Source organism: Leptosomus discolor, chromosome 9 (assembly GCF_034619465.1).
Source record: "Leptosomus discolor isolate bLepDis1 chromosome 9, bLepDis1.hap2, whole genome shotgun sequence".
Classification (NCBI taxonomy): domain Eukaryota; kingdom Metazoa; phylum Chordata; class Aves; order Leptosomiformes; family Leptosomidae; genus Leptosomus; species Leptosomus discolor.
This window is the reverse complement of record NC_141399.1, coordinates 14215922-14239672: the sequence shown is the minus strand read 5'-3', so window position 1 is coordinate 14239672 and position 23751 is coordinate 14215922. Positions and strand designations below refer to the sequence as shown.

The following is a 23751-nucleotide window of genomic DNA, read 5'->3' as shown; positions in this document are numbered from 1 at the left end:
GTGAGCTTCCATTGTGGTTTGATAGTACCAGCCAGGCTTAAAATGGATTTTGGTTTTGGAAACCAGCTTTTGTGGCATTTTATTATGAAGAATAAACGTACAATTTTTGAACTACCATTTTTTTCAGGTTGAAATTTACTGCTGTGGTGCTGAACAAAACTAGTGGTTACAGTGTATGCTTATCCTTAAAACTGCATTGGCATGAAATCTCCAATCTGTGGGGAGGACTAAGTGGCTAAAACACTGTAGTTACTCTTTCCATCTCATTGCAATAAAATAAAACACACATGCATACTATGCTGTAATCTTGCTTTCTTCCTGGCTGCTGCTTAACAAACAGAAACCACTGCCTTTCATTCCCTTTCTCTTCTCTTCTTTGTCCTTACTTCACCAGCTCCCCAGCTGAAGCCCGCCTGGAGGCTGGGGCTGTCCTGCAGTTCTTTGAGCGTGCTGGCTACATGGGGCTGAGGCAAAAAGGGGCAGATCTGTAGAAGGATGTGTAGACATGGGACAGAATACCTTCAGCACGGCCTGAACTTGGCTGCTGGTTCTGTTGGTGCACAGAAACACAGGATAACTTTGGCTGAAGCAGGGAGCTCGATAATGTGATGCATGAAGCTACTTCAGTATCTTCAGTGTTTTTTATGGATATAGCACCTCCATAAGTGCCAAACTGTTCAGATGTAATGGTTCAGTAAGACCATTACCCTGTCCCTGCACAGAAGAATGATGTGCTGTAATGTTTCCTTCTTGAAAGCTATCATGAATCAAACTTGCTACTGTCTCAGCTGTAAAATCTAGCTTTGGACTTAAGAGCTATCTGTGCCTTTTTTGAAACCATTACTGGCTGTTGGTGACTGTACTTTTTGTTCTTGTGCCCCAGCTTAGCTAATCTGAGGCTGACAAATATGTTTTTGGATACCCTTCAAATGTGCTAGTTCAGGTTCATTGAGTCAGACAATGTGCTGTGCTAGTGCCTAATTCTGAGCTACCCAAATTCAGGATCTGTGTCTGAACTGAAAGCCTGCTTCTGAGTTACGTTCTGATTTAATGTGCTAAAAATAAATTTGTAATGAATAAGACTCTTTACAACATCATTGAAGCTTATCTCTGGTAATTTGAGTAACACTTTGTCATGGCTGAATGTGAGACAAATTGTGGAGAAGTATCTTTTGAAGATGAAAGGGGAGGCTCATTCGTCTTTTTTAAATGCATTACAGTAACATAGAAGTTCTTCAAATATCAAGTAGTGAGAATGGCATTGAAGAATACGGGTAATCAGTAAGCATAAAAATAAGATCAAGTTAGGTCGGAGCAGCTTGATGTCTGTTCTGTTCTTGTAGTGCAAGGTACTCATCCTTAAAAGTGCTTCTTTTTAGGGTTTTGTTTGTTTGTTTTTTTCCTTTAGAGAGCCCTCTGCAGTTCTATGTGAATTATCCAAACAGTGGCAGTGTATCTGCTTATGGGCCTGGCCTCATTTATGGGGTTGCCAATAAACCAGCAACTTTCACCATTGTCACGGAAGATGCAGGAGAGGGTAAGTCTGTTCTTTAAACCCATCCTACCCTAAACTAGGAACTTCTTGGAAGTGTAATGTGTATTTGCATTAATTTGCATTTACCTGTCCAGCTATGAGTGTCTGGTGTGATACAAACAGCTTGTGCAAATATCAGGCTGTAACTTGCAGTAAAGAATGGGGTTTTTACCTCTTCCAGAAAGCAGTAGATGTACCCTGTGGTACAGGGTGCAAATCATTTGGTTAATTAAAAAAGAAAAAAAAATTAAGGCAGCTTAGATCTGGTAGATGATGACTGGATGTGGAATCACTGTTAGGTGAATCTAATAGACTGAATAGAGTTGTGGCCTTAATGGATTGGCCTGAGTGTTTTTTGCTGCTGTCCTTTGAAAACTTTCACCTAAGCTGCATTTTCAGTACCAAGTACTGGATCTTCCTCTTTGGACTAAATCTTTGGACTTGGTGTGCATGAAGATTTACAGAAGTGCTGTTTTCCTTGTTTCCTAGGTGGGCTGGACTTGGCTATCGAAGGACCTTCAAAAGCAGAGATCAGCTGCATTGATAACAAAGACGGGACGTGCACAGTCACATACCTGCCCACTCTACCTGGAAACTACAGCATCCTGGTCAAGTACAACGACAAGCACATCCCGGGCAGTCCGTTCACAGCCAAGATCACAGGTACAAAGTTTAGACTTCTGAAATACTTCATAATGAAAATTAACTTCTGATAGCATGGGGGACCTGGTTTGTGGTAGGAACATGAAGTCCTCTGACTTGTTCTGCACTTAACCTTATAATATTTTCTGACTTGTTTCTCTTTATATGTTCAGATGATAACAGGAGACGGTCCCAGGTTAAGCTTGGTTCTGCTGCTGACTTTTTGCTGGACATCAATGAGACTGATCTCAGTCTCCTAACAGCCAGCATTAAAGCCCCATCAGGTCGTGATGAGCCTTGTCTTCTGAAGAGGCTACCCAATAACCACATTGGTAAGCTCTGACAGTCTTGATCTGAGGGACTGGAATAGTAGCCTCTACTCCAGTTTATTTTGCTATGTAAAATGACTGACTTCTGTGCTCCTTCCCAGGAGAGCATTGTCAAACCAAGTATTTGATATTGTTTGGTACAGTTGGCCAAAGACAGGAGAATGTGAAGAATGACCTCTTGTGTTAGCTTGCATGTGACATGCCAGGTTGTGATTTAAATACTTTCTGTCAGCATATGTGTATGGCTTTGTGGCCCATTTGAGAGCAATACTTCAGCACATGTAAAGAGAGTGCTCTTTCAGTATTTCATTTCTTGGTGTGATTAAGGCATTTAAATCAAATATAGCATGCATAAAAAGTGAGTAAGTCTGTCACATTTCTCTGCTTTGTAGGCATCTCATTCATTCCACGAGAAGTAGGAGAACATCTGGTTAGCATCAAGAAAAACGGGAGCCATGTACCAAACAGCCCTGTAACAATCATGGTGGTCCAGTCTGAGATAGGAGATGCCAGACGAGCAAGAGTTTTCGGACGTGGCTTGGTAGAAGGACGAACCTTTGAAATGTGTGACTTCATTGTAGACACCAGAGATGCAGGTTAGTTCCATCGCAAAGGGACTGTGAGATGCTGTGAGATATGTATTGTCTCTAAATGAGAGCATTGTGTGTCCCTCAGTGTGCGATCACCAGGTCACAAGCTGCAAAGCAGCAGATACAAATAGTGTGTTAAGTATGCATGGTCATTCTTGTCAGTTATTAACTTCAGACAATGCTATTAACTTCTAAAATACTTTGCATTGTTTTGGCCGATATTTTCCATTACAGCCAACAAGGACTATCACTGAGGCACTGATGAAACTTACTTTCGTTTGATGGTGCTGCTTTTAGTATCATTGTGTACAGCAAGAATGAAATGAGGAAGATATTTCCCCGTTGGCTTAATGCGGAGCCTTGGCCACAGTCTTTGAAGCTAACTTTTCAACATTAATGAAATAGAAGGGATATGGTCAGAGCATTTTAGGAGCTGAATGCATGCTGCACCTTGAATATCTGACTGATTAGGACTACAAAAATGTCTTTAAAGTATCATGCAACTTCCATGTGTCCATTACAGCACAAACCTACCAACTAGCTACTGCTATGGGTTTGGACTATTTTATGTCAAATTTATAATAGTGCTATGGAAATCTGAGGCTAACTTAGCTGTATTGTAGGTTATGGTGGGATCTCATTGGCAGTTGAAGGACCCAGCAAGGTAGATATCCAAACGGAAGACCTAGAAGATGGAACTTGCAAAGTGTCCTATTTTCCAACTGTACCTGGCGTGTACATTGTGTCCACTAAATTTGCAGATGAACATATTCCAGGTAAGCAGAAGTGTTGGGCAACGTTTTCGTTAGTACAACAAAAGTCTTACCTAGCTGGCCAGTGCACTGGAACTGCAGGTAGGCTGTGTGATCTGGCTCGGAGCATCAGTCCCAAAAATTCAAGGAGGTCCTACCAGTACCCTCCACAAGCAGCAAGCATCCAAAACTGTTCTGGTTACATGAGTGTATTTCACTTGGACCTGACTGTTATCTGGCTCTAAAACCTCACCTGTGATCCATTACAAGTCAGAGGAAGCTTCCATTCCTCCCCTCGATGCAGGGTGTAATGAGCAGAGGAGGAATGACTTGCTGTGGTACTTACAGGCAGCCCATTTACTGTGAAGATAAGTGGTGAAGGAAGAGTTAAGGAGAGCATCACACGAACAAGACGGGCTCCCTCTGTTGCAACAGTAGGAAGCATTTGTGATCTGAACCTAAAAATTCCAGGTAAGCAATGTCCTTATCCCCGTAACAGTAACTTGCACTTGTGTAGTGTGGGTGTACCTGAAGCAGTGGAAATAGGAACTTTAATGTTGTTATGACATCCTCATATTAAGATAGTTTAGGGAAGAAACACTTGATAGTGTGGTGTCTCTGAATGGTTAAAAATAAGCGTAATCATGATCGACATACGGAGAAATAAGTACCAGGGAGACCTTGATCTATTCTGTGTACAGCAGGCTGGAGAATAGGTTGCACAGCTCACACTATTTCCAGGGTTTTAAGACCATCGTGTTGGCTGTTAAGTGTTTGTACTGCTGTCTGGCAAATGTGAATCACATAAGCCAGTCTTAGCTGGCTGCACTTATCCAGCCTCTTCATCTGCCTCCACAGCACCTGATAAGCTGTAACTGGCTGGACTTGCTGTTCGGCAGCACGCACCTAGCTGAGTGTACAAACTGGCACGTATGTGCCTCTTCTGTCATTTATACTGTGTAATCACTTGAGCTGAGGTCCTGCTTCCCAAAAGAAAATACCAAAACCCTTTGTTACTTTCTAATCTACATTTTTTATTCTTTTCTTGTTAGAAATTGATTGTGGGGATATGACAGCCCAGGTAACTAGTCCCTCTGGAAGAAACTTTGATGCTGAAATCGTAGAAGCTGACAAAAATACCTACTGCGTCCGCTTTGTGCCACAAGAAATGGGGGTTCACACTGTGGATGTCAAATACAGAGGGCAGCCAGTGCCGGGCAGCCCCTTCCAGTTCACCGTGGGGCCACTGGGTGAGGGAGGAGCCCATAAAGTGAGAGCTGGAGGTCCAGGGCTGGAGCGTGGAGAAACGGGTGTCCCAGGTGAGTCCTCTGCTCTTGCTAGGCTCCAGTGCCTGCTGTGCACAGGTCTGTAGCGCAGTGCTTTCGTTTCTGTCAGCCTCTCCTCTGAGAGCTTGAGCAGAGCTTGGTGTAACACTGTAGGGTCGCCCCAAGCCAGGGCTGGTCAATGGAGAAACATGAATATTGCTGTGTCGTGTGGATGGAGAAGTCTGGAAATCCATGTTTTGAAAACTGGCTGCTCCACAGTATGAGCTTGAGGTTGTAAGGTGTGTTATACAGGTCTGATAGGCTAATTCAAGGCTACTAGGAGCCTCTTGGAGAAACTGCTGAGTGTTGTCATCCAGGATGATAGGACGAAGTACTGTTCCTTGTACGCCTAAGTATGGGATGCTGCACGATCTGTTAGGAGGAAGCTGCAACCCAGTAGCAGTAAACTTATGTGTGCTCTCATGTGCTTCAACAGCTGAGTTCAGTATATGGACACGGGAAGCTGGAGCTGGAGGACTGTCTATTGCTGTAGAAGGCCCAAGTAAAGCAGAAATCGCCTTTGAGGACCATAAGGATGGATCTTGTGGTGTATCATACATAGTTCAAGAGCCAGGTGTGTACCAAGACCAAATCATACTGAAATAACACTGAATGCTACTTTCAAAGAAACTAAGGGTGCTATCTGCTGCTTTCTCTCTGCAGGCAACTATGAGGTGTCCATAAAGTTTAATGACGAGCACATTCCTGAAAGCCCGTACCTGGTTCCTGTCATCGCCCCCTCTGATGATGCTCGCAGGCTCACTGTCACTAGCCTTCAGGTGAGACATGAGGAAACATCTCCACAACTTGCCACACAGACTGATTTCGTCCTTGTTCTCCAAGACTAACTTGGTTGTCCTTAGTGATAACCTTGCCTTGGTTGGTGCTTGTTTTCAAGCTCAGCTTGCAGCCAGAGAAAAGTTTTTTGGCAGCTGGTAACTTGGGCCAGTAGAGCTGGCCCAGCTCTGGCTAGCCAGAATTTGAAGGCAGAAGGTTCAACTGAGCATATTACAGGTGGGAATTAAGAATTAAGAGGCTCTTGAAATACCACTGGAGGATCTAAAACTTGCTTTCCGCCTCCATTAACTAGGGAAAGGCCAAGGAGAACTGAAACATGGACACAAACCACCAGTGATCATGCTGGTACTGATTTACTCTATTGGCTTGTGGACTGAAGCCGTGGGTTTCCACAGGCAAGGCAGTGTAGGGCTGTGTGGTTGAGATGTTGCTGCAGCCTTGCTGTAGCGTTCGTGTGGGCAGATGGGCCCCGCCATGAGGTCAGAGTGCACATTTGCTCTGGCTGATGTCATGAAACCACACAGTCGCTGCTCAGATGATCCATGAACAGTAGCAAATCTCGGAGTGAATCACAGCTTTGTAATTGGTCTGGGCTCGTCTGTTAACCTCACCATATCATTTTTGTATGTGTGTGGTTACGTGCATTAAAATACAAGAAACATCAAAGGCCTGGCTTATATCTCTGAAGCCAGAAACTTGGACATGAGACTGAGAATCTGTGTCTAAATATGCTGTTCTTCAGTCCTCGTCGAGTGGTAATAAGCAGTTAGTACTTCAGTTGAGTCTTTCTTTTGGATATGTCCCAGCCGTGGTCCCCAGGAGTTTGCCTGGGCTGCAGGACTCCTCCACCTTGGCTGTGTAAATGAATCATGACAGCCTGATCCAATAGTATCTCTTCTAACCAGGAGTTACAAGGGCGTTAATTAGTCACTGTGGCATTGATGTTTCTCTTGTGTTTCATTTAAAGACTCTTTGACAGGAATACTCGCTTCAATTAAGCCCTGGAGAGGTAGATAAAGCTGAGTATTTGGTAACGGAGCGCAGTGTGCAGCATCAGCCTCCAGTAAACCCACATCAGGGACTTCCTTTATACATTGTACCTCAGTTCTACTCAGTTGCATTTATTTATCTCTTCAGGATTTAGTTGAAAACAAAATCAGGTAAAGTATGTTCAGCGTAAAATATTACTGCTACATGGGCTGTTGTGGTTGAGGACCGTTGCAGCACGGATGCTGAGCTGCCTCTCCTTCCACCAATGGCCTGACAGCATGGCAACATCTGGTTTTGTGTTTTAAATTGCTTTCTTATGTTAAAACGTCTTGTGGTGGCGTTCTGAGTGCAGCCTCTTGTGGCAAATATAAACATGCATATTACTCTTTCAGGCAACTGGATTATCAGAGGCTTTTCCCCTGAATGAATCTGGGATGAATGAACGGGATGAAAATGGAGCTATAGCTTAAACATCCTTTAAATCAAGTGCCTGAATACTGGGTGGCTGACTTCAGTGATAATGGGTGACTAGTCTCGTAAACATGACTCTGCCTTATTTGTCCAAGTCATCTGGCTTCCAAAAACAGTCTGTTACCATGGGAAAAATCAGCCTAGCCAGTGTGGGTGACTCCTAAATCAGCCACCCCCTAAGAGGGATAGAGGTTCTGATTTGAGAGTTAATGCAAGTCACAACTTTACGCCTTTTGTTGGAATCCAAAAAGAACTTGTGCTGAAGCGGCTATTTCCCTGCCACAAATCTTACGCTGTCTGAAATGAGAGGTTTGAATTTGATAATCTAACTGTTGCATTCTCAGGAGTCTGGATTAAAAGTTAATCAGCCGGCATCCTTTGCTATAAGGCTGAATGGGGCAAAGGGCAAGATCGATGCTAAAGTCCACAGCCCCTCCGGAGCTGTAGAAGAGTGCCACGTGTCTGAGCTGGAGCCAGGTGAGCACAGCTTTACGTTGGTCAAAAGAAACTGGGTGACCTCCAAAACACGCTTGCTGCCCCATAGCGAAGGGGATGTAGTCCCTTTGGGTTGCAAACAGCATACCCAAGGGACAAGCACCTTGCTTGGAGAATGACTTTGTGGTGTCAAGAGTTGTTCAGTGAGGGTTGTGTCCATGCTTTTCCTAGACAGTTCATGAAATGCCTGAGCCCTAACTTGTTTAAGATACAGATGTTTAAGTCTTGGCTTGCCAGTGAAGGTACTGTGATACTGGTCATAAATGAAATACGATGTGGTTGTTGAATTTAGCAAGGGAAGAAGTTTATTTTTCAAAGCTATGCTTCTGTCTTTGACTAGTAGTTTATTTTTAACTCGCACTCCTTCATATGGAACGTCAGGGAAGCTGAATGTAAGCAAACACTACAGAAAGCTCAACACCCATTTCAGCAATGAGCTTTTCTTTTTCACTTGAAGTCTGAATGACTTATGGTCTGTGCTATGGACAGACAGCAGCTGTCCAGCTGGGGAAGATCAGTCCCTCCTTTGGGTTAACACACAATCAAAAATCTTAAGTATCAGCAAATTGCAAAATGACTTTATTTTTTGAATAAAGGTGCGGTGTCTGTGGTGTCAAAGCAGCATGCTCAGCCTGCTGGTGAGATTTGACTTGCTCTTACCAGCTGCTTTTCTTCTGTGCACTGCTCCCTTGACCGCTGACAGGTTGGGCTGTGATTAAGCTGTCACGTTTAGTGCACATGTGAGGCAAATAACCCTAAAACTCACCCTGCAGACGATGACAGCTGAGACGGAGTCCTAGTAGACAAGGTGAAAATGCAACCCGTGACACCTTCTGTGATAAATGCAGTGTTTTCCTACTTAAATATGAGCTTAGCAGCTTGCACAGCTGAGTTTGTATAAGCTGGGACCAAAATATGTCAAAGCGTTACAGAAGCCTTGCTTGGGTTGCTAACCAGCCCTGCGCTGGGTTTAATTGCTGTTTTATTGCTTTGTTGTTATCTCTGATACATCAGAAAAGCCACTTCTCTCTTGCAGACAAGTATGCCGTTCGGTTCATCCCCCATGAAAATGGCATCCACTCCATCGACGTGAAGTTCAACGGGAGCCACGTCGTGGGCAGCCCTTTCAAAGTGCGTGTGGGCGAGCCCGGGCAGGCGGGCAATCCCGCGCTTGTCACGGCGTACGGATCCGGCCTGGAGAGCGGTACCACGGGTAACCCTTCTTTTACAGCTCTGATACAGGCCTGTTTGCACTCTGGCTTTCTGAGAGAGAAAGGGGCTGTTCCTAGGCATATTTTTACATGACTTTCCCTGCTCAGGCAGCTGAACTAACCAACATTCTCTGCTGACCTGGGTGCAGGCTGATTTTGCTTTCTTGCATGCTCCTCAAGCCTTATAACCGTCAATTAGCAAGTCTGCAGGCTATGCTAAACCTTAATGAACTTAAAACCTCTGTAAACCAGCAACCGCAGCACGAGTTCACTTAACTGATTAGCAGCTAGGCTGTGACTCCACCGGTTAGCTTAGCTCCACATCGGTGGTCCCTTGGAGCTCCGCAGATGCTCTGGCTCTCTTCCACGCCTGAACACGATGTCTACAAAGGCTGGAGGCTTTTGTGGATGCAGATACTGAGCTGGCTGTCTAGTTGGAGTCTTGTTTAACTTGCATCCCCCTGTTAATTCAATGGGCACGAGGGTATACCCAGTTACTTTTTCTTCAGTGCTTGCATCTCTAAGAAATATCGAGTTAAATATAATGTGATGTGTAAACTCCAGGTATGGTGGATTGTTCTGTTCGTAGTTGATATATGTGTCTCAGATGCAGCGTGAACACTGACTTTTCTTGGAAATCTGACACCTAGTTATCTGCTGTGTCTGCCCCATCTAATAGTTCTCAACTCAAGAATGTGGAGTTTAGGATGTTAACTTTTTTCATTTACATGACTTATGGCCTTAGTAAGAAAGTATGAAAACATTCCAGAATGTGCTGCACTTTGATTTATTTAATTGCTTTCTTGGGCCACACACACAGGTGGATAGCAGAGTAAAACTGATGTGTATTTTTTTTTTTTATATATGCAAGGTGATAGCTAGTTCCTCTTATCCTACCTACTGCTGTCTTTTGTGGATTCCATTTCGTACCTTTTTTCTCCCTGGAAAAAAAAATACTGCAGTAATTCAGTCAAACTTCTGCTGTTCTGGAGAAACCAAGCAATTGGTTTTGGGAAACATGTGGATATACTATGTAAAATAAAGATATTATACCCTGTGCTGCTTTAATAGGTGGAAACAAAAGCACTCATTAATACTAGCCACTGATACATCAGGGACAGGGGAATTTTTCTCCATCTATAAAGGTGCTTGGGGTTGTTTTTAGTCTAAATAGACTGTTTAACTTCAGCAAAGTTACTCAGTGCCCCCTTGTTGAATCCTGGCTGCTGCCAAAAGCTCAGTGCTCTGGGAGCTGCTGAGCAGCGTTTCCAAACAATGATCTAGTGTAGAGATTTCAATAGCCTGTGGCTGAGCACCTGAAACACTCCCCCGGGAGGGGTGCGCGTCTGCAGCCTCCAACAATGTGAGCCTTCATTTGGGGCACAGGGAAAAAGCAGTGACTGGAGCAAGAAGTCTTCAGCAAGAAGCTGTGAAGCTTGCTGGCTTTGGGAATTAATTTTCCTCTGGTTGAGCGGTGCATTTTGCAAGCTGACTGCCTTACCTCCCAGACAGGCGGCACCAATGAGATTTAGTGCTAAAGCACTGGAAGATGCTACACTCCTCTGTGGAAGCTGGGTTCTTCCAGCATTGTGACACAGCAGCCTCTTGTGTGGAGGGGCTAGAAACTTCTCCCTAGTTTGTCGCCATACTTGCATGCTTCAGTCATAGCTGTAGTAAACTTTCCCATAACTGTCCTGGTTTTGATTGAGCTCGAGCACTTTATTCCTCCTCAGCAGTGTCTGATATAACAGTCCAAAGATCATAAATACTTGAAGCCAAAGCTTGACAGTAAATTATTTGAAAGCCTTGCTTAATTTTTTCTTGTGTTGCTGGTGTTGTGTCATTGGCTTAGTATTAGCAGCAATAATTCAGCTGTGTTAACCAGATGCTGTAATTAAACAAGCTTTTGTTTCCACAAACTGCTTGGAGTGCTGTTGCTGAGCAGTTCAAATACCCGTCTCCTACAGGAGACCTCCTGCCCTTTGTCTTTTGCTTTCTCGTGGACTCTTCACTGCTGATTTACAGTCCAGGCAGTGAGGTGGCTCCGAGCTTTCCCAAGCTCAGCCATGCAGGAGGCTGTGTCAGCACGGGTTCCGACACCCAGTAGAAAGGCTCTTGTTCTAAGAGTTTTCTCTCTTAAGGCAGTTAGTCTTCTGATACTAGAATCCTTCCATTTTGGTCCTAAAGGGCTTTCATGACCTCTTTTCCCAGCTGCCCCAGCAGTCACATTACGTGAGCGGAGGAGGGAGACGGGGTGCTGGCAGGGAGACTGCCAGGGTGCAGAGCCCCCCGGTCAGGGCTGGCCTGTGTGAGGATGCTGGGGGGAGGCACGCTGTCCCTCCCTGCCTGCAGACTCGTGCAGCTTCGTCTTGCACTGAGTTACCCATTCCTATTTAATAACGGGCTGCTTTTGTAACATCAGGTGTGAGGAAGAGTGTGTCTTACTGTGCTACATCTTTCTAGGATTGCAGTCGGAGTTTTTCATTAACACGACCAAGGCTGGTCCAGGTACCCTCTCTGTTACAATTGAAGGGCCATCAAAGGTGAAAATGGACTGCCAGGAAACTCCAGAAGGTTACAAAGTCATGTACACACCCATGGCTCCAGGAAACTATTTAATTGGAGTTAAGTATGGTGGACCTAACCACATAGTGGGCAGCCCCTTCAAGGCAAAGGTTACAGGTAAAAAGCTAACCAGTGTTTACTGTGTGCCTGAAGTAGTTTGTGTCATTCAGCAAATATGTCTGTCCAAGATAGATGTCCAAAAGCGTGCGAGGCGAAATGTTCCTCCCCATCACCTCCAAAGCCTAGGTGAGGGATCTCGGGAGAGGCTACAGGAGCATTAGTCACAGAGCTTGCCAGCTTGGCTCAGTGGAGGGCAGTAAAACAGCTTCATGGGGGAATATTAAATCCTGACCTAGTGCTAGGGTGTTGCATTGGTAGTGGGGAAATATGACTTATTTACCCATTTCCCCCCCAAAGCCTGAAACCTGGTCACCTGTAGCATAAATGATGCCCCTCCTGTTCTCATTTTGGTGCAGATGTCACCTAACCAAAGGTCAGTAATGTCAGGAGGCTCCTAGATGATGTGAGGAAGGCTGGTTTAGGAAGCTCTTTCTCTTTGCAGTGCTGTGTTTAAGCACAGCCTGGACTTCGTCTCTACTGCTGCCCCTGAGGTAGTGAACCCTCTCCTGGTGCCCGTGGCGTGGTAATGTTCTTGGGAGTGGATGGCAGGGACTGCGCTCCCATGGGCTGGGACATGCTCTGCTTTCAAAATGGGTTATTGCAAAATTGCACCTGCTTTTCTGCCAACTCAAGTCGTTTTTGGCATTTGGTGATTGGAGCACAATTAACTCTTCTTAAGCAGCTAGCTTTGCTTAATGAATCCTGAAGTTCCTGTGGTCTTTTAACCACTCAAGGGCTCTGGGATGGGATTGTTGCCAGCGTTGCTGGAAGATGTCAGCTTAAAAACCCAAGTAGGAGATTGCTCCTCTCTGAAAATGCATTTTGGATGCAGAATGCATGCTAGTCATGAGGAGGGTTTTGAAACCTCCTTGTAAACACTTTTCAGATTGGATGAACCTGAATGTCAGAAATCTCTTCTGTTTCCAGGACAGCGACTGGTTAGCCCAGGCAGCGCCAACGAAACTTCTTCCATCCTAGTAGAGTCAGTGACGAGGTCATCAACTGAAACTTGCTATAGTGCCATTCCCAAATCCACCTCAGATGCTAGCAAAGTGGTTTCCCGGGGAGCAGGACTCTCAAAGGCTTTTGTGGGTCAGAAAAGCTCCTTCTCTGTGGACTGCAGCAAAGCAGGTATGGGTATAAGAACTATCTGGGTGTCAGGGTGGTTTAGCTGGATTTTTTTTGCCCTAAACCAACTTGCAAAGTTAAAATTTAGAGCTTGAGGTGATGATCTGGTTCTAAAGAAAAACTCTAAATGCTCCATGGACCAAATCAGTCCTAATATAAAGGCTGTAAAGATGCCAGTTCCTCTCCAAATGGCTTTATCTGAGCCAGGTGCACGTGGAAGAAACCACAGGGTTATGGCATCAGAACAAACAGGTTGCTGGACTTAAGCAATCCTCGTGGTGCATTGTAGCATGTAGTGCAAGCTGTTCCCATAAGCCTTGAGCGTTGATCATCATCGTCATCTGGGAGCTTTGTGGTGGGTGGGTTACAGGCCACCCGTGGTTCCTGGTCTCTGCTATTAACTTCTAATGAAGTACTTGAAAGGCAGTCCCTGCTTGCTTTCGTGAGCAGTGTTGTTATCTCCTGTGCTCTAGTTAGGTAGTGGTAGCCTGTCAGGTCCGGCAAAATGCACAAATAAACCCTTGCCTCTATGAGGTTGAAGGGTCTTTTTAAATAAAATTCCTTCTTGTACCAAATCAGCTTAGCCATACCTCAGACTACCACTCTGTGAATTAAAATAACAAAATCCTTGTGTTATGGAGCTAGTATGTTATGGTACAACCATGCTTGTTTATTTGAGCTTAGGAATGATAACAGTCTGTTATTTTGCTGTAGGTTCAAATATGTTGTTAGTTGGCGTCCACGGACCTACAATACCATGCGAAGAAGTATCCATCAAGCATTTGGGCAGCCATCAGTACAACGTAACATATGTCGTCAAGGAAAGGGGTGACTATATTCTGGCAGTGAAATGGGGTGACGAGCACATCCCTGGGAGTCCCTTCCACGTCACTGTTCCTTAAACTCACCGAGCGTCAGAGTTGATCTTTGCGTTTGCAATTCAGATGTAGAGTTATACTGGGTGCAGTCCTGTTGCAAAATGCAGTATCTAGACATACACGGCTCACATTTCAATACAGTCAGAAGTAAACTCTGTAACTTTATTTTTTACAAGCATTTCATTTCTATCCTACTTACCAACCTAATGTCAATCTATTTAATGTCTTCCTCAAATTGTACCTTTGCAGTACTGTCCGGGTCACTGTTAATGTTTGGAGAATCATGTGGATAACTAGACACTAATTTCCCTTGTGGATGTTAAAGACTTTAGATGTTAATTGAAAACTGGAATTTGTCTTTGTAATTGGGTATCTTAACTACTGATTTTATTTGACTGGAGACTTTACGTTTTAGTTATGGAATATGACTTGGGCTGTCCCCAGTTCAGATTCTTTTCTGTAAAGAAATGAGGTAAAACTGGTACTATAATAGGTGCCTTTGTATACTTGATCCATTTTAACGCTTAACATTATGAAAAGCTACTAAAAGTGGCTTTACCACTCAAATTTAAAACGTTTCTGAAAATGCTTTGCTAATGGTTTACATTTAGGAAAAGTTTGTCTTTTATAGCAAACCAAAAGCAGGCTGCAAGTGACTTCTTGGAAGCTTTCAGCCTTTCTATGTTAACGCTTTGTAAATCTAGACAGGTAGCTTTTTGGCCATGATGCTAGCAATGTGTTTTTTAATTAGCTTGGGATTCTGGTGAGATTTCTGTAACTTTACAGGTCACTCCCCACACTTTTTTTTGATTTAAGAACAACCCCCCGGTTTGCCTGGGTTAAAGCCCCTAAACTTGCCAAGCCAGGTGTAGCTCTCACCTGCATGACCCAAAATTGATGCAGGTCAGAGCACAGTGGTGTATTGGGAAAGATGATCACTGGTTTCTGTGGAGGCTGTGGGCCAGGTGAGTAGCTGAGATGGTGCAAAGAAGACAGCCTGAGGATGGGACCCCGCATCTGTAGTCAGTTACAGGGTGGGAGGGAGGGTGGGTGTGCCAATTTACCAGTAATAGCAATACCAATCAACAAGCGTGTCTTTGGTGCAAGTTGTTTTATTAGATCTCCAAGGACATTCCTGAAGCATGCTCGTCTCTTCTGAAATCCCCTTCGCACTGCAAAAGGCATTCCTGCAGAGGGTCAGGGAATGAAAACTTCTATTATAACTTGTCTGTTTGTTCTGGATTGCTCTGTGCTACTTCCCAAGTGCGTATCTGAATTGCTGTCAGCTGCTGGGGCTTTAGTAAACTCTCCAAATGAGCTTTAACTCTGCAATTCGGGGAAGTAGGATTTGTTGAAAACCTGTTGAAACATCACTGTCTGTCCCTAGGGAGAAGTTCACGCTTACGGTTCTGTAGTTACGTGTGGATGCACTATTCTCCAGCACAGTCATTGGGGAAATAAAGGAAGGTTGGGGGGAGGTTTTTACTGTGCTTTTTTTGTGCCTTAATGTGAAATGCTCAGTACATTGTAAACTAGGAAGTAAAAACAAAATAAACTGGAATAAAATGCAGGATTGTAAAATTGTATCTTATAACTTATTAAATAGAAATGTTTGCTTCATTAAAATGTGCATGTTAAAAACAACATTGGATTGTTTTCATATGTAGTCAGTAAAGTTCAAACTAAAACCACAGCATGCAGCAGCTTCAGGCAGACCAAATAACCCCCGGCCTGCGAGCCATGGGTCTAGCCATGAAAAACTTGGGCATAACCTCCGTGCCATTCATTTTTCTTCTCTAAAACTTTTTTTCCTAAACCAAGAAGTCTGGCACAAGTTTACACTGTGGCATAAACGTACTGGATGGCAGCAGGCACAGTGTGAACGGGACATGACATGTCTGTGCTGCTTTTCCCCTGTGTAGACCCCAGGTACTGGGGCAGCGGAGCTGGGGAGCAGCACCTCCCCAGGGGTGCCGGCAGGGTTATCGGTCCGATCCCGGGGCACCCGCCGGCTCCTCCAGGCTCCCTGGGGTTGTTTGCAGAAGGTGGGTCCTGGCGCGGCACTGCACCTGGAGCTGCCCGGCTCCGGCACACGGCCATGGAAACTAGCAGATGTTTTCCCAAACATGGCTCCCGCTGGAAGCCCTGCTGAAACCTGAGACTCGGCGGCTGCCAAGGACTTTCCTGCCCAAGGTTTATCAGTTTATTTCCTTTTTATAGGTAACTGTGTTTCATTAGCTTCGTGCTATGTCAGCCCGAAACTCCTATTTAATATTTTTAAACAACAAAACAACCTGGATACAGCTGTTGGGTTGAGTAAGCGTGAGCCTTGCACCTGTGTAACTCCTATTGCCCAGTAACCCTCCTCTTGTCTGGCCTTCTCTTGGCTGTTAACCACTTGGCATCTTAGCATCACAGAAGGGTTTGGGTTGGAAGGGACCTTTAAAGGTCCAGCCCCCCTGCCATGGGCAGGGACACCTTCCACCAGACCAGGTTGCTCAAAGCCCCATCCAACCTGGCCTTGAATGCTGTCAGGGAGGGGGCAACCAAAGCTTCTCTGGGCAACCTGTCTTGGTGTAATCATACTAGCTGAAATTAATGGGAGTTGTCTGTGAAGTTAATGGACCCTGATTGTTACCTTGTCTGAGGTTACCTCCAGCAAAAGCTGAGCTCCACTTCAAGGGAGCAGTTCTACCTTGCCTGGGCACTGACAGCTGTGGGGTAGCCACAAAAATTAATTTGCTCGGGAGAGCAAGCAGATGGTGGTGTTGATGAGAAGAGCTTTTGGTGCAACTTGACTGTGCCTATTGTCTTTGGCATGAACGTTCAGCCAGTTCCACCAGCTCTGGCAGCTGAGGACTGACTTTGTGTTGGGCATAAAGCGGTGTTTTGGGGGGCATTGTGCTCTGCTTTTCGTCTGCGGCACCCTGACGAAGGTTTCCATTTGCAGTGTCCACCTTAGCAGGCAGCTGAGGGGCTGGGGTGTCAGTGTACTGGGTTACTGGTGTCCCTCTGCCTCTTGCTGGGTAGAGTTGCAATGGTATGAGATGCACTTTCTTCATTATTTACAGAGGATTGGCATGGGGTTTTTTACCTCTAGCTGTGGAATTATTTTTTTTTCCTGCCAATTTGGTTGAAAGGTTCTTTGTTTATAATCTCTGTCCTTGGTGGTGGTTTGCAGTAGGGTTTGGCCACGTCGTACCTGTGAGTCCTGCTGGGAACTCATCCATTCCTCCTCAGCTGGTCCAAACTGTCCTGTGAGCACTCAGCTAGAGCTGGCAGTGCCCTTGGTAGCCAGCTAGACTCTTGCCTGCTGATGACCAGTGACCCAGGACAGCCCATAAGTCGGGGCACTGCCACATAGGAAAGCTTGCTGGGACCCACTGCACCTCCAGGAGGTTCACAGGACGTTTTGGTAGGTGGTGGAAGGTAAGTCCCTGCAGCACACCAGTTACCTAATAGATGGTAACTCTCAAGAGCATCCCATCCCCCTGTCTGGTATTGGTGGTTTTTGATGCCAGAAGCATTTGTTCATTTCAATGGGCAAGGAGAAGGGATCTTTGGAGTTGATGTCCTGGGGCTTCTCACAGCCTGCACACTCCACCTGTCCTTCACGCTGCCCAAGTCCATTCTACAGCAGTCCCTGTTCCTGTGCTGTGCTTGTTCCTGCCATAACCTGGGGTCTCACCTGCATTTGCTGCCCACTGGCCCTCTACTTTGTTTTGGGGAGCTGTTGGAGTTCCCTCTTCAGACCCCTCTGGATGTCCCTGGCCTTGCCTGCCTCTATTTCTGATGGCCATCACTGAAGCCAGCATGGTAAATAGCTCATATACTTGGGTGTTGCTCAAAACAGAATTGCATTCTGTCTTGTGCAGCTCTATTACAGAAATGCAATCAGGAGAGCATCCACCACTTCTGATCAACGCCTTGGAGGCCGCTCCTGGTGGGAGGCGAGGTGGTTGATGGCCCCTCCACAGACACATGGTGTACATGAACCTGCCAACAGCACACCCCTGGCTTTCTGCACTGCTCGCAAATGTGAATGGATGCCTTTTGTTTTATTGTGGCTGGTACAAAAGACGCCAAGAAGTCTCGCGTTAGCTGCAGGAGGCAGTTTGTCACAGGCCCCACTGCCTGACAGTGGTAAAGGTCCCGGTTTGCTGCTCGTGTCTTTCACACTGGGCACAAAGCTGCCTTCTGCCCAGCTGTGCATCATTTTTTGGGGGAAAACCCTGGCCATGGGGACTTCCAGCCTCTGGCTGGTCCCAGGCTGCAGCACACGCTTGCCAACTCTACCGTTTCCCTCAGCATTACCCTGGCAGCACAGGGCTTTGCTTTTCGAAGTAGCTTCAGCCTTTTTGAAATAAAGCATTAAAGTGCAGCTCCTTCCAAAAGGCATAAGGTGCTCTTTCTGCTCGGCTCCTTGCCTTGGGCAGCGGGGGAAGGTGATCCATCCAGGGCCTGCCAAGAGCTGGTTGTCTGCTTCAGCATTTGCATGCCAGTAAAATAGCTCACGTGCCATGTGTCACCTGGTATATTATGCTTCTTGCAGTGTAATAAGCCTTGGATGATAGTGTTCGGGGTGTAGCACCAAGTGCCTTGCTTTACTAATGGGCTAAATCATGTCCCCTGTGATGTGTGTGCTGGTGAACTCACAGCAGCTGGAGCGTTTGGTGACCGGCCGGGCTGACTGTGGGGTGCACGGGCAGAACGAGGCTGGCAGTACCTCTTTGCCCTTTCCAGTAACAGTGTAAGTGATTAATAAGTTAAAGGTGTGTGTATATATATATATATGTATAAAAATTATTTCAATTATTTTAATTATTAAATATTTAAATTATTTCAAATCAATCCTTCAGTTATTTTAAAGATACATGTATAAAAAAGATAATACAGTATACTTAATTTTTCTGGCAATGTTACTCCAGCAGTAAGTCTCCAATCCATGCCAGGCCTGGGACTGCGCAGAGTACTTTATGTGTCCAAAATGGATTTCCCTTCACCCACCAAAAAAGCACTGAGCTGCACTGACAGATACTGGGTGTATAAGCAATGTGGGTAGTGAGGCTGTTACTTAGCAGGACTCTGGTTTTGGTAAGTTTATGCACACCCTGTAATTAGTTTTCCCTCTAATTATCTGTGGAAAGTGAGATTGTAAAGTTTCCAATCCAGAACCTGTTTTTTTTCTCTACTCAGTTTTAACTTCTAAATGTATTTGTTTTAAACTTACTTCATTTTATTTTACCCCACGTTGAAATGTACTTGCAGTACAGACAATGAGCCTTTCTTATTTAAAAACAAAAAGGAAACAAACTATGTATTAATCATATTTAAAAGCCTGTCCAGAGTGGTTACATATGAACAGGCATCACTTGACAGAAATTGGGATGGAGTTGCATGAAACTGGTAATTCAGAGAATGGTACAATGCGTTTTTACACAGCGTTTCTTATTTGTTTGAAGAAAGACTCTTTCCAAAGCATTTGTTATCATGACAGCTGGCTGCACCGCTCTGTCCCACAGGCCAAATGAAACTGGTTGCCCAGTTTGGCCTCTGCCAGGTGAGGGACAGCTCGGGACCCGCCAGCATGCAGCGGACGGTGTCTCACAAAGCTGCCGTACGCATCCCCAGGTGTTTATTCTGTGCTCTGTGCCAACTGGATTGAAGGGTCTTACTTGTCTTATTTTTTACATCTCCTGTCCGCATCAAGAGCAGCAGAAAGGAGTGTCTCAAGTTTTGCTGCTGGCGGTGGTGGTGTAGGATGTGTCACCGGAGCACCCAGCCCTACCGTATTGCTGTGGGCCAGGAGCAAACCCTCCTGGTACCCACACCGTTCAACATCAAACTCCCCAACTCCTGTAAGTAAACATTTATTTTAAAAAATATGTTTGCCCTGTGTTACAGTAACTTAGAGATATTTCCATTTCCATCCCACCATGAGGTGCCACATCTTCACGGCTCTATCCGAACTGGAGAGGAAGCAGCAGGATGGGCTACAGCAATTGTTTTTGCTCTGCAGCCTGCAGTAATTGTTAATATTCAGCAGGTCCTTCTCGCAGAAGGTTATCAAAACATCCCCGCTGCCAGCTCTCCCTCTTGTGCAGCCTATTTCCCCAGGGCCTCCTGGGAAAATGCTTTTAAATGGCTTTTCAGAATTTCTCAGACTTTCAGAGTTAATTTTCATAGTTGTGAACTTAGATTGCACACTTAGAAAAAACATTGCCACTAAATCAGGCTGGATTTATAGCTCATGTCACTACTAATTTGACTGGGATTTACAGCGCTTTCTTTATATAACATGAATGAAAGGCTAATCTATGTGATTTTAAAAAAACAAAAAATTGATAGGCAAAATATGATTTAGCAGGACCCAGAGGGACATTTGACAGCTCTTTCCTGTGATGAACTGCCTTTCTGCAGGACCTTGGTACTGCAAATATTTACATCTGTGCTTAGCTGGAAGCCTGTGAATCCTTCAAGCCCCATGGAGGAGCTGGCCTTGCTGGGAGGGTATTTCTTTCTGACAGTGATGTCCTGCTAGGGTATTTTTTTTTCAGAGATGGGATTTTGCATCTGGCTTTACTGAAAATGGCAGGGATCAGGCCCTCCTCCCAATTGAGGAAAAAGCAGTCATGTCTCAAATGCCAGCGCTTGCAGAGCTTTTCAGGGTTTCTGGTTCCTTTGCCAATATGGAAATTAATTCCTATAAATCTGTCCCTCAACTAACAGCAAATACCCTGTGAACACCAACAGCTGAGGGACTATACTTAAAATGACACACAAAGTATTTAACCTTGTTTTTCGCACCAGCTAGAAAACCAGACTGCATAGAAAGGGCATTCATCGTTTTATACCAGATGATAATGGAGAGGTTGTGTCAGTGGAGAGGAACGTGGGCTAAACCCAGCCCCGCGGGCTGCAGATCCAAATTGCAGTTTGCTCCAGCACCAGAGAAGGGGGTCAGCAGCGTCTGCTACAGACAGGCATGGCAGAGAGGGGATGGTGGTGCTGGCATCAGAGTGGCCTCACACCACTTCCAAAAACAGGTACAAGCCACCAAAGGGCAGAAGCAGCATCACTGAAAGACGTCCAGAGAGGCTGGGCAGGCTGGAAAGGCTGTGATTGCTGCAGGGCTAAACCAGCCACCCCACTGCTCCTGATGCAAGCATGGCAAGGGACACCAAGGAGTCCCCTTGGGTGGATGTGCCCTGTAACCTGCCAGCACCTGGTCCTGGGAGCTGGTGCCTGCAAGCAGGGTGGTCTTGTCAAGGTCATTGCAGCGTGTTTCCTAGTTAAATAACTGTGGGCAATGAATAAACAGGCCTGGAGCCAAAAAATGTGCTGCCTTTTTGTTGCAGAACTCGTTTACAGACCCAGTGAAAACAGGGACACTTCAGGGTCAGCTGCGGGCCAGCTCTCAACAGTGGACAGAAAAGGTCTGTGTAGAGACACATGTGGGAATGCGGATTTAGCAGCTCCCAGCTAAGGATGAAACGTCTCCTTGCTGCAGCTGGATTTGCCGGCAGTGCTGTGGCACCTGGGTCTAAATACCTCGGGGACCCCCCCCAGGTGCTGGGATTTATAGCAGTGCCACCAGAGGGTGCCCTAATAATATTTAATGCACGTATGACCCCGCAGCGGAGGTGGCCAGGGGCCCTTGTGGAAGGGAGAAACCTGTGTTATCCTGGACAAGGGGCTGGCAGAGGTTGTGGAAGTACTGTTAATGACACATAGGTGGAGAAAAAAGTAGTGCCTTTTCAAATTGTATTCCTTTTGAATAAAGGCAGGGAAAAGATGACTGCTGTCTTCACCTGCTGCTCTCCATCTCCTTGGCTTGCTCGGCAGAGAAAAGCCCCACCGGGGACCACTGTGCACTGTGCTACAGGGAGATTGAAACCAAGCGGCCCAGGCAGCCCTTGCTCCACTCTTGATCCTTTCCCACGGTGGGTGCTCCACCAGTGAGTGGCCAAGTCCAGCCTGGGGCCCCGAGCTGCTCCCTGAGATCCCTCTAGACACTGAGGGAGCCATGAAGCAGCCAAGCTTGGACCAGCTGCTGGCTTCAGTAGTCCCATGCTGGTAGGCTGCTTGATTTTTCTGCCTTTGATGTTGCTATCAGTGCTACGGGCCCTGCTGTGCAATAGCGCAACACAGCCTCTCTGGGGGCTGCAGCCCAGTTGCTTGCTGCACGTCTGCATGTGGCTGTGCATGTGTGCACCTGTGTGTCCAGACACAGCATGCATATGGGTCTGAGCCCAATCCCCATCAGTGGTGGCTTTGGCACCCGCTTCTGTTCACCGATCGCTCACATGATGGGGAAGCAGCAGAAGCTTTGGAGAGTGTTCAGGCTTGAATCGTTCATGTCCGTGTGTATTCGTGCACGATTAAACTTTCAGGAAAGCAAAACAAATGTGGATGTAAACCCAAATAAGAGAGGCTGCGCTGCATATGGACATTGCTGTGCCAAAGGGCTTAAGAGCTGGGGACACTTGCCATGATGCAGAGAGGGGACAGTCCCTGGTCCTGCTGACCCCTGTCCTTCTGTGCAGTTTGTTAAACAGCACATCCCAGCATGTTTGGCTGATGATGCTTTATATAGAATTTTTTAATGTTCCCCTAATGCTGCATGTTCAGTCACAGTGCATGCTCCATTAGTCTGTGTTTGGTGATATACAGGCCCTGAATGAACAAGCCAGGTGGGTCTCTAGGGGGGGTTTGTACCATCTCTCCTGTGTCCTCATTGCTGCCAGTACCTAAAAGAAGGCAAAAGGAGGTATACAGAGCTTTGCCCAGGGCCAAAGATTCTCTCGCCCTGCAGCACAGGCGGAGAGGTGTCGAGGCCCTTGGGAGTTGCTGGGGAGCAGTGCCAAGGCCAGGAAGAGGACATGAGCCCTGTTCAGAGGAGACCAAGGCGCAGATGGACAAGCCTAGCCAGTGGAGACAATGGAGGTTATGGGGAAATGGCAGTGCTGCCTCGGGCTGCTGCGGTGGGTTCCTGGGGGTTTCCCTGCCAAGTTACTCCTCCAGAGCAGCAAAAACCATACCCATGTGGGTTTCACAGGGCAAGGGGCAGCCCTGGCTGCATCCCAGGTGCAGGGCAGCAAGGACCTCCTGTGGGGCTGGGGAGGGGACCTCTGTGGAGACCTCGGAGCTCTGGGAAGTAAGGATGCCTCCAGTGCCATGCACTGGAGAAGGGCTTCCCAAGGACCCAAACCTGAGGGATTGGGAGGGTCGTAGCACTTTTTGTTCAGCTGAACCCTGTCTGCTCTGTGTTCTCACATGGCCAGGGCTACTGTGAAGGAAACAGAGTTTTCAGCTTCTGAAGAGCCTCTTTGTTTCTCTCCCAGCCACGATCTGAGACCTGGCTTGCATGAGACAAAGTCTCTTCAGGCTATTTCAGATTCCCAGTGTAAAACTTCTGTTTGATCATAAATAAACCTCAAGAAGCCTCATTCATCAAAAGAGAAACTTTGTTCTGGCTGCAGAATACATTGAGGCTCCTGCAGGCTGGAACAACTTAAAAACCCCTTTGCAGTTGGGACAGCTGGGTAATGATCCCTCGGTGTGGAACATCTAGAGACGACGTTAACTGTTAAATATTTTAGGATGTAATTATAATATTGTCTAATGAATAGATGGAATAAACACAGGAATATCTATAGACACTGACTGTGCCGACTGTATGAGCTTTGGACACCTCCCGGCTGTTATCAAATGCTGTGAACCAAGCACAGATGCTGTCTGTCTGCTTTAAGCCCCACAAAAGCGTATCCCAGCATTCCACAGAGCAGCATCATTTTGCATTAAGATGTCTCTCTGCCGGTCAAATGCTCAGCCTCTCTGCAATAGCATCTCTAGACCAACAGTCACTAACATCATGCCTGAGGCTGCAGCCGCTGCAGCAGCTACTCTCTGGCCACATCTTT

General features: G+C 46.1%; 1 protein-coding gene across 5 annotated transcripts in view; it reads left to right on the top strand.

Annotated features, from left to right (window-relative positions):
* Window positions 1-13852, top strand: part of FLNB (filamin B) — a 72276-nt gene extending 58424 nt beyond the window's left edge. For 3 of the 5 annotated variants that reach the window (XM_086470112.1, XM_086470111.1, XM_086470114.1), the window contains 14 exons: window positions 1409-1537; window positions 2024-2197; window positions 2350-2508; window positions 2898-3101; window positions 3719-3871; window positions 4196-4318; window positions 4900-5166; window positions 5609-5746; window positions 5836-5951; window positions 7776-7908; window positions 8963-9139; window positions 11601-11819; window positions 12750-12953; window positions 13665-13852. In XM_086470112.1, the coding sequence (XP_086326238.1) occupies window positions 1409-1537; window positions 2024-2197; window positions 2350-2508; window positions 2898-3101; window positions 3719-3871; window positions 4196-4318; window positions 4900-5166; window positions 5609-5746; window positions 5836-5951; window positions 7776-7908; window positions 8963-9139; window positions 11601-11819; window positions 12750-12953; window positions 13665-13852 (2384 nt within the window). The remainder of the gene's footprint in view (window positions 1-1408; window positions 1538-2023; window positions 2198-2349; window positions 2509-2897; window positions 3102-3718; window positions 3872-4195; window positions 4319-4899; window positions 5167-5608; window positions 5747-5835; window positions 5952-7775; window positions 7909-8962; window positions 9140-11600; window positions 11820-12749; window positions 12954-13664) is intronic. The other 2 variants (XM_086470115.1, XM_086470113.1) reach the window with 1 other exon arrangement.
* Window positions 13853-23751: the final 9899 nt, after the last annotated feature.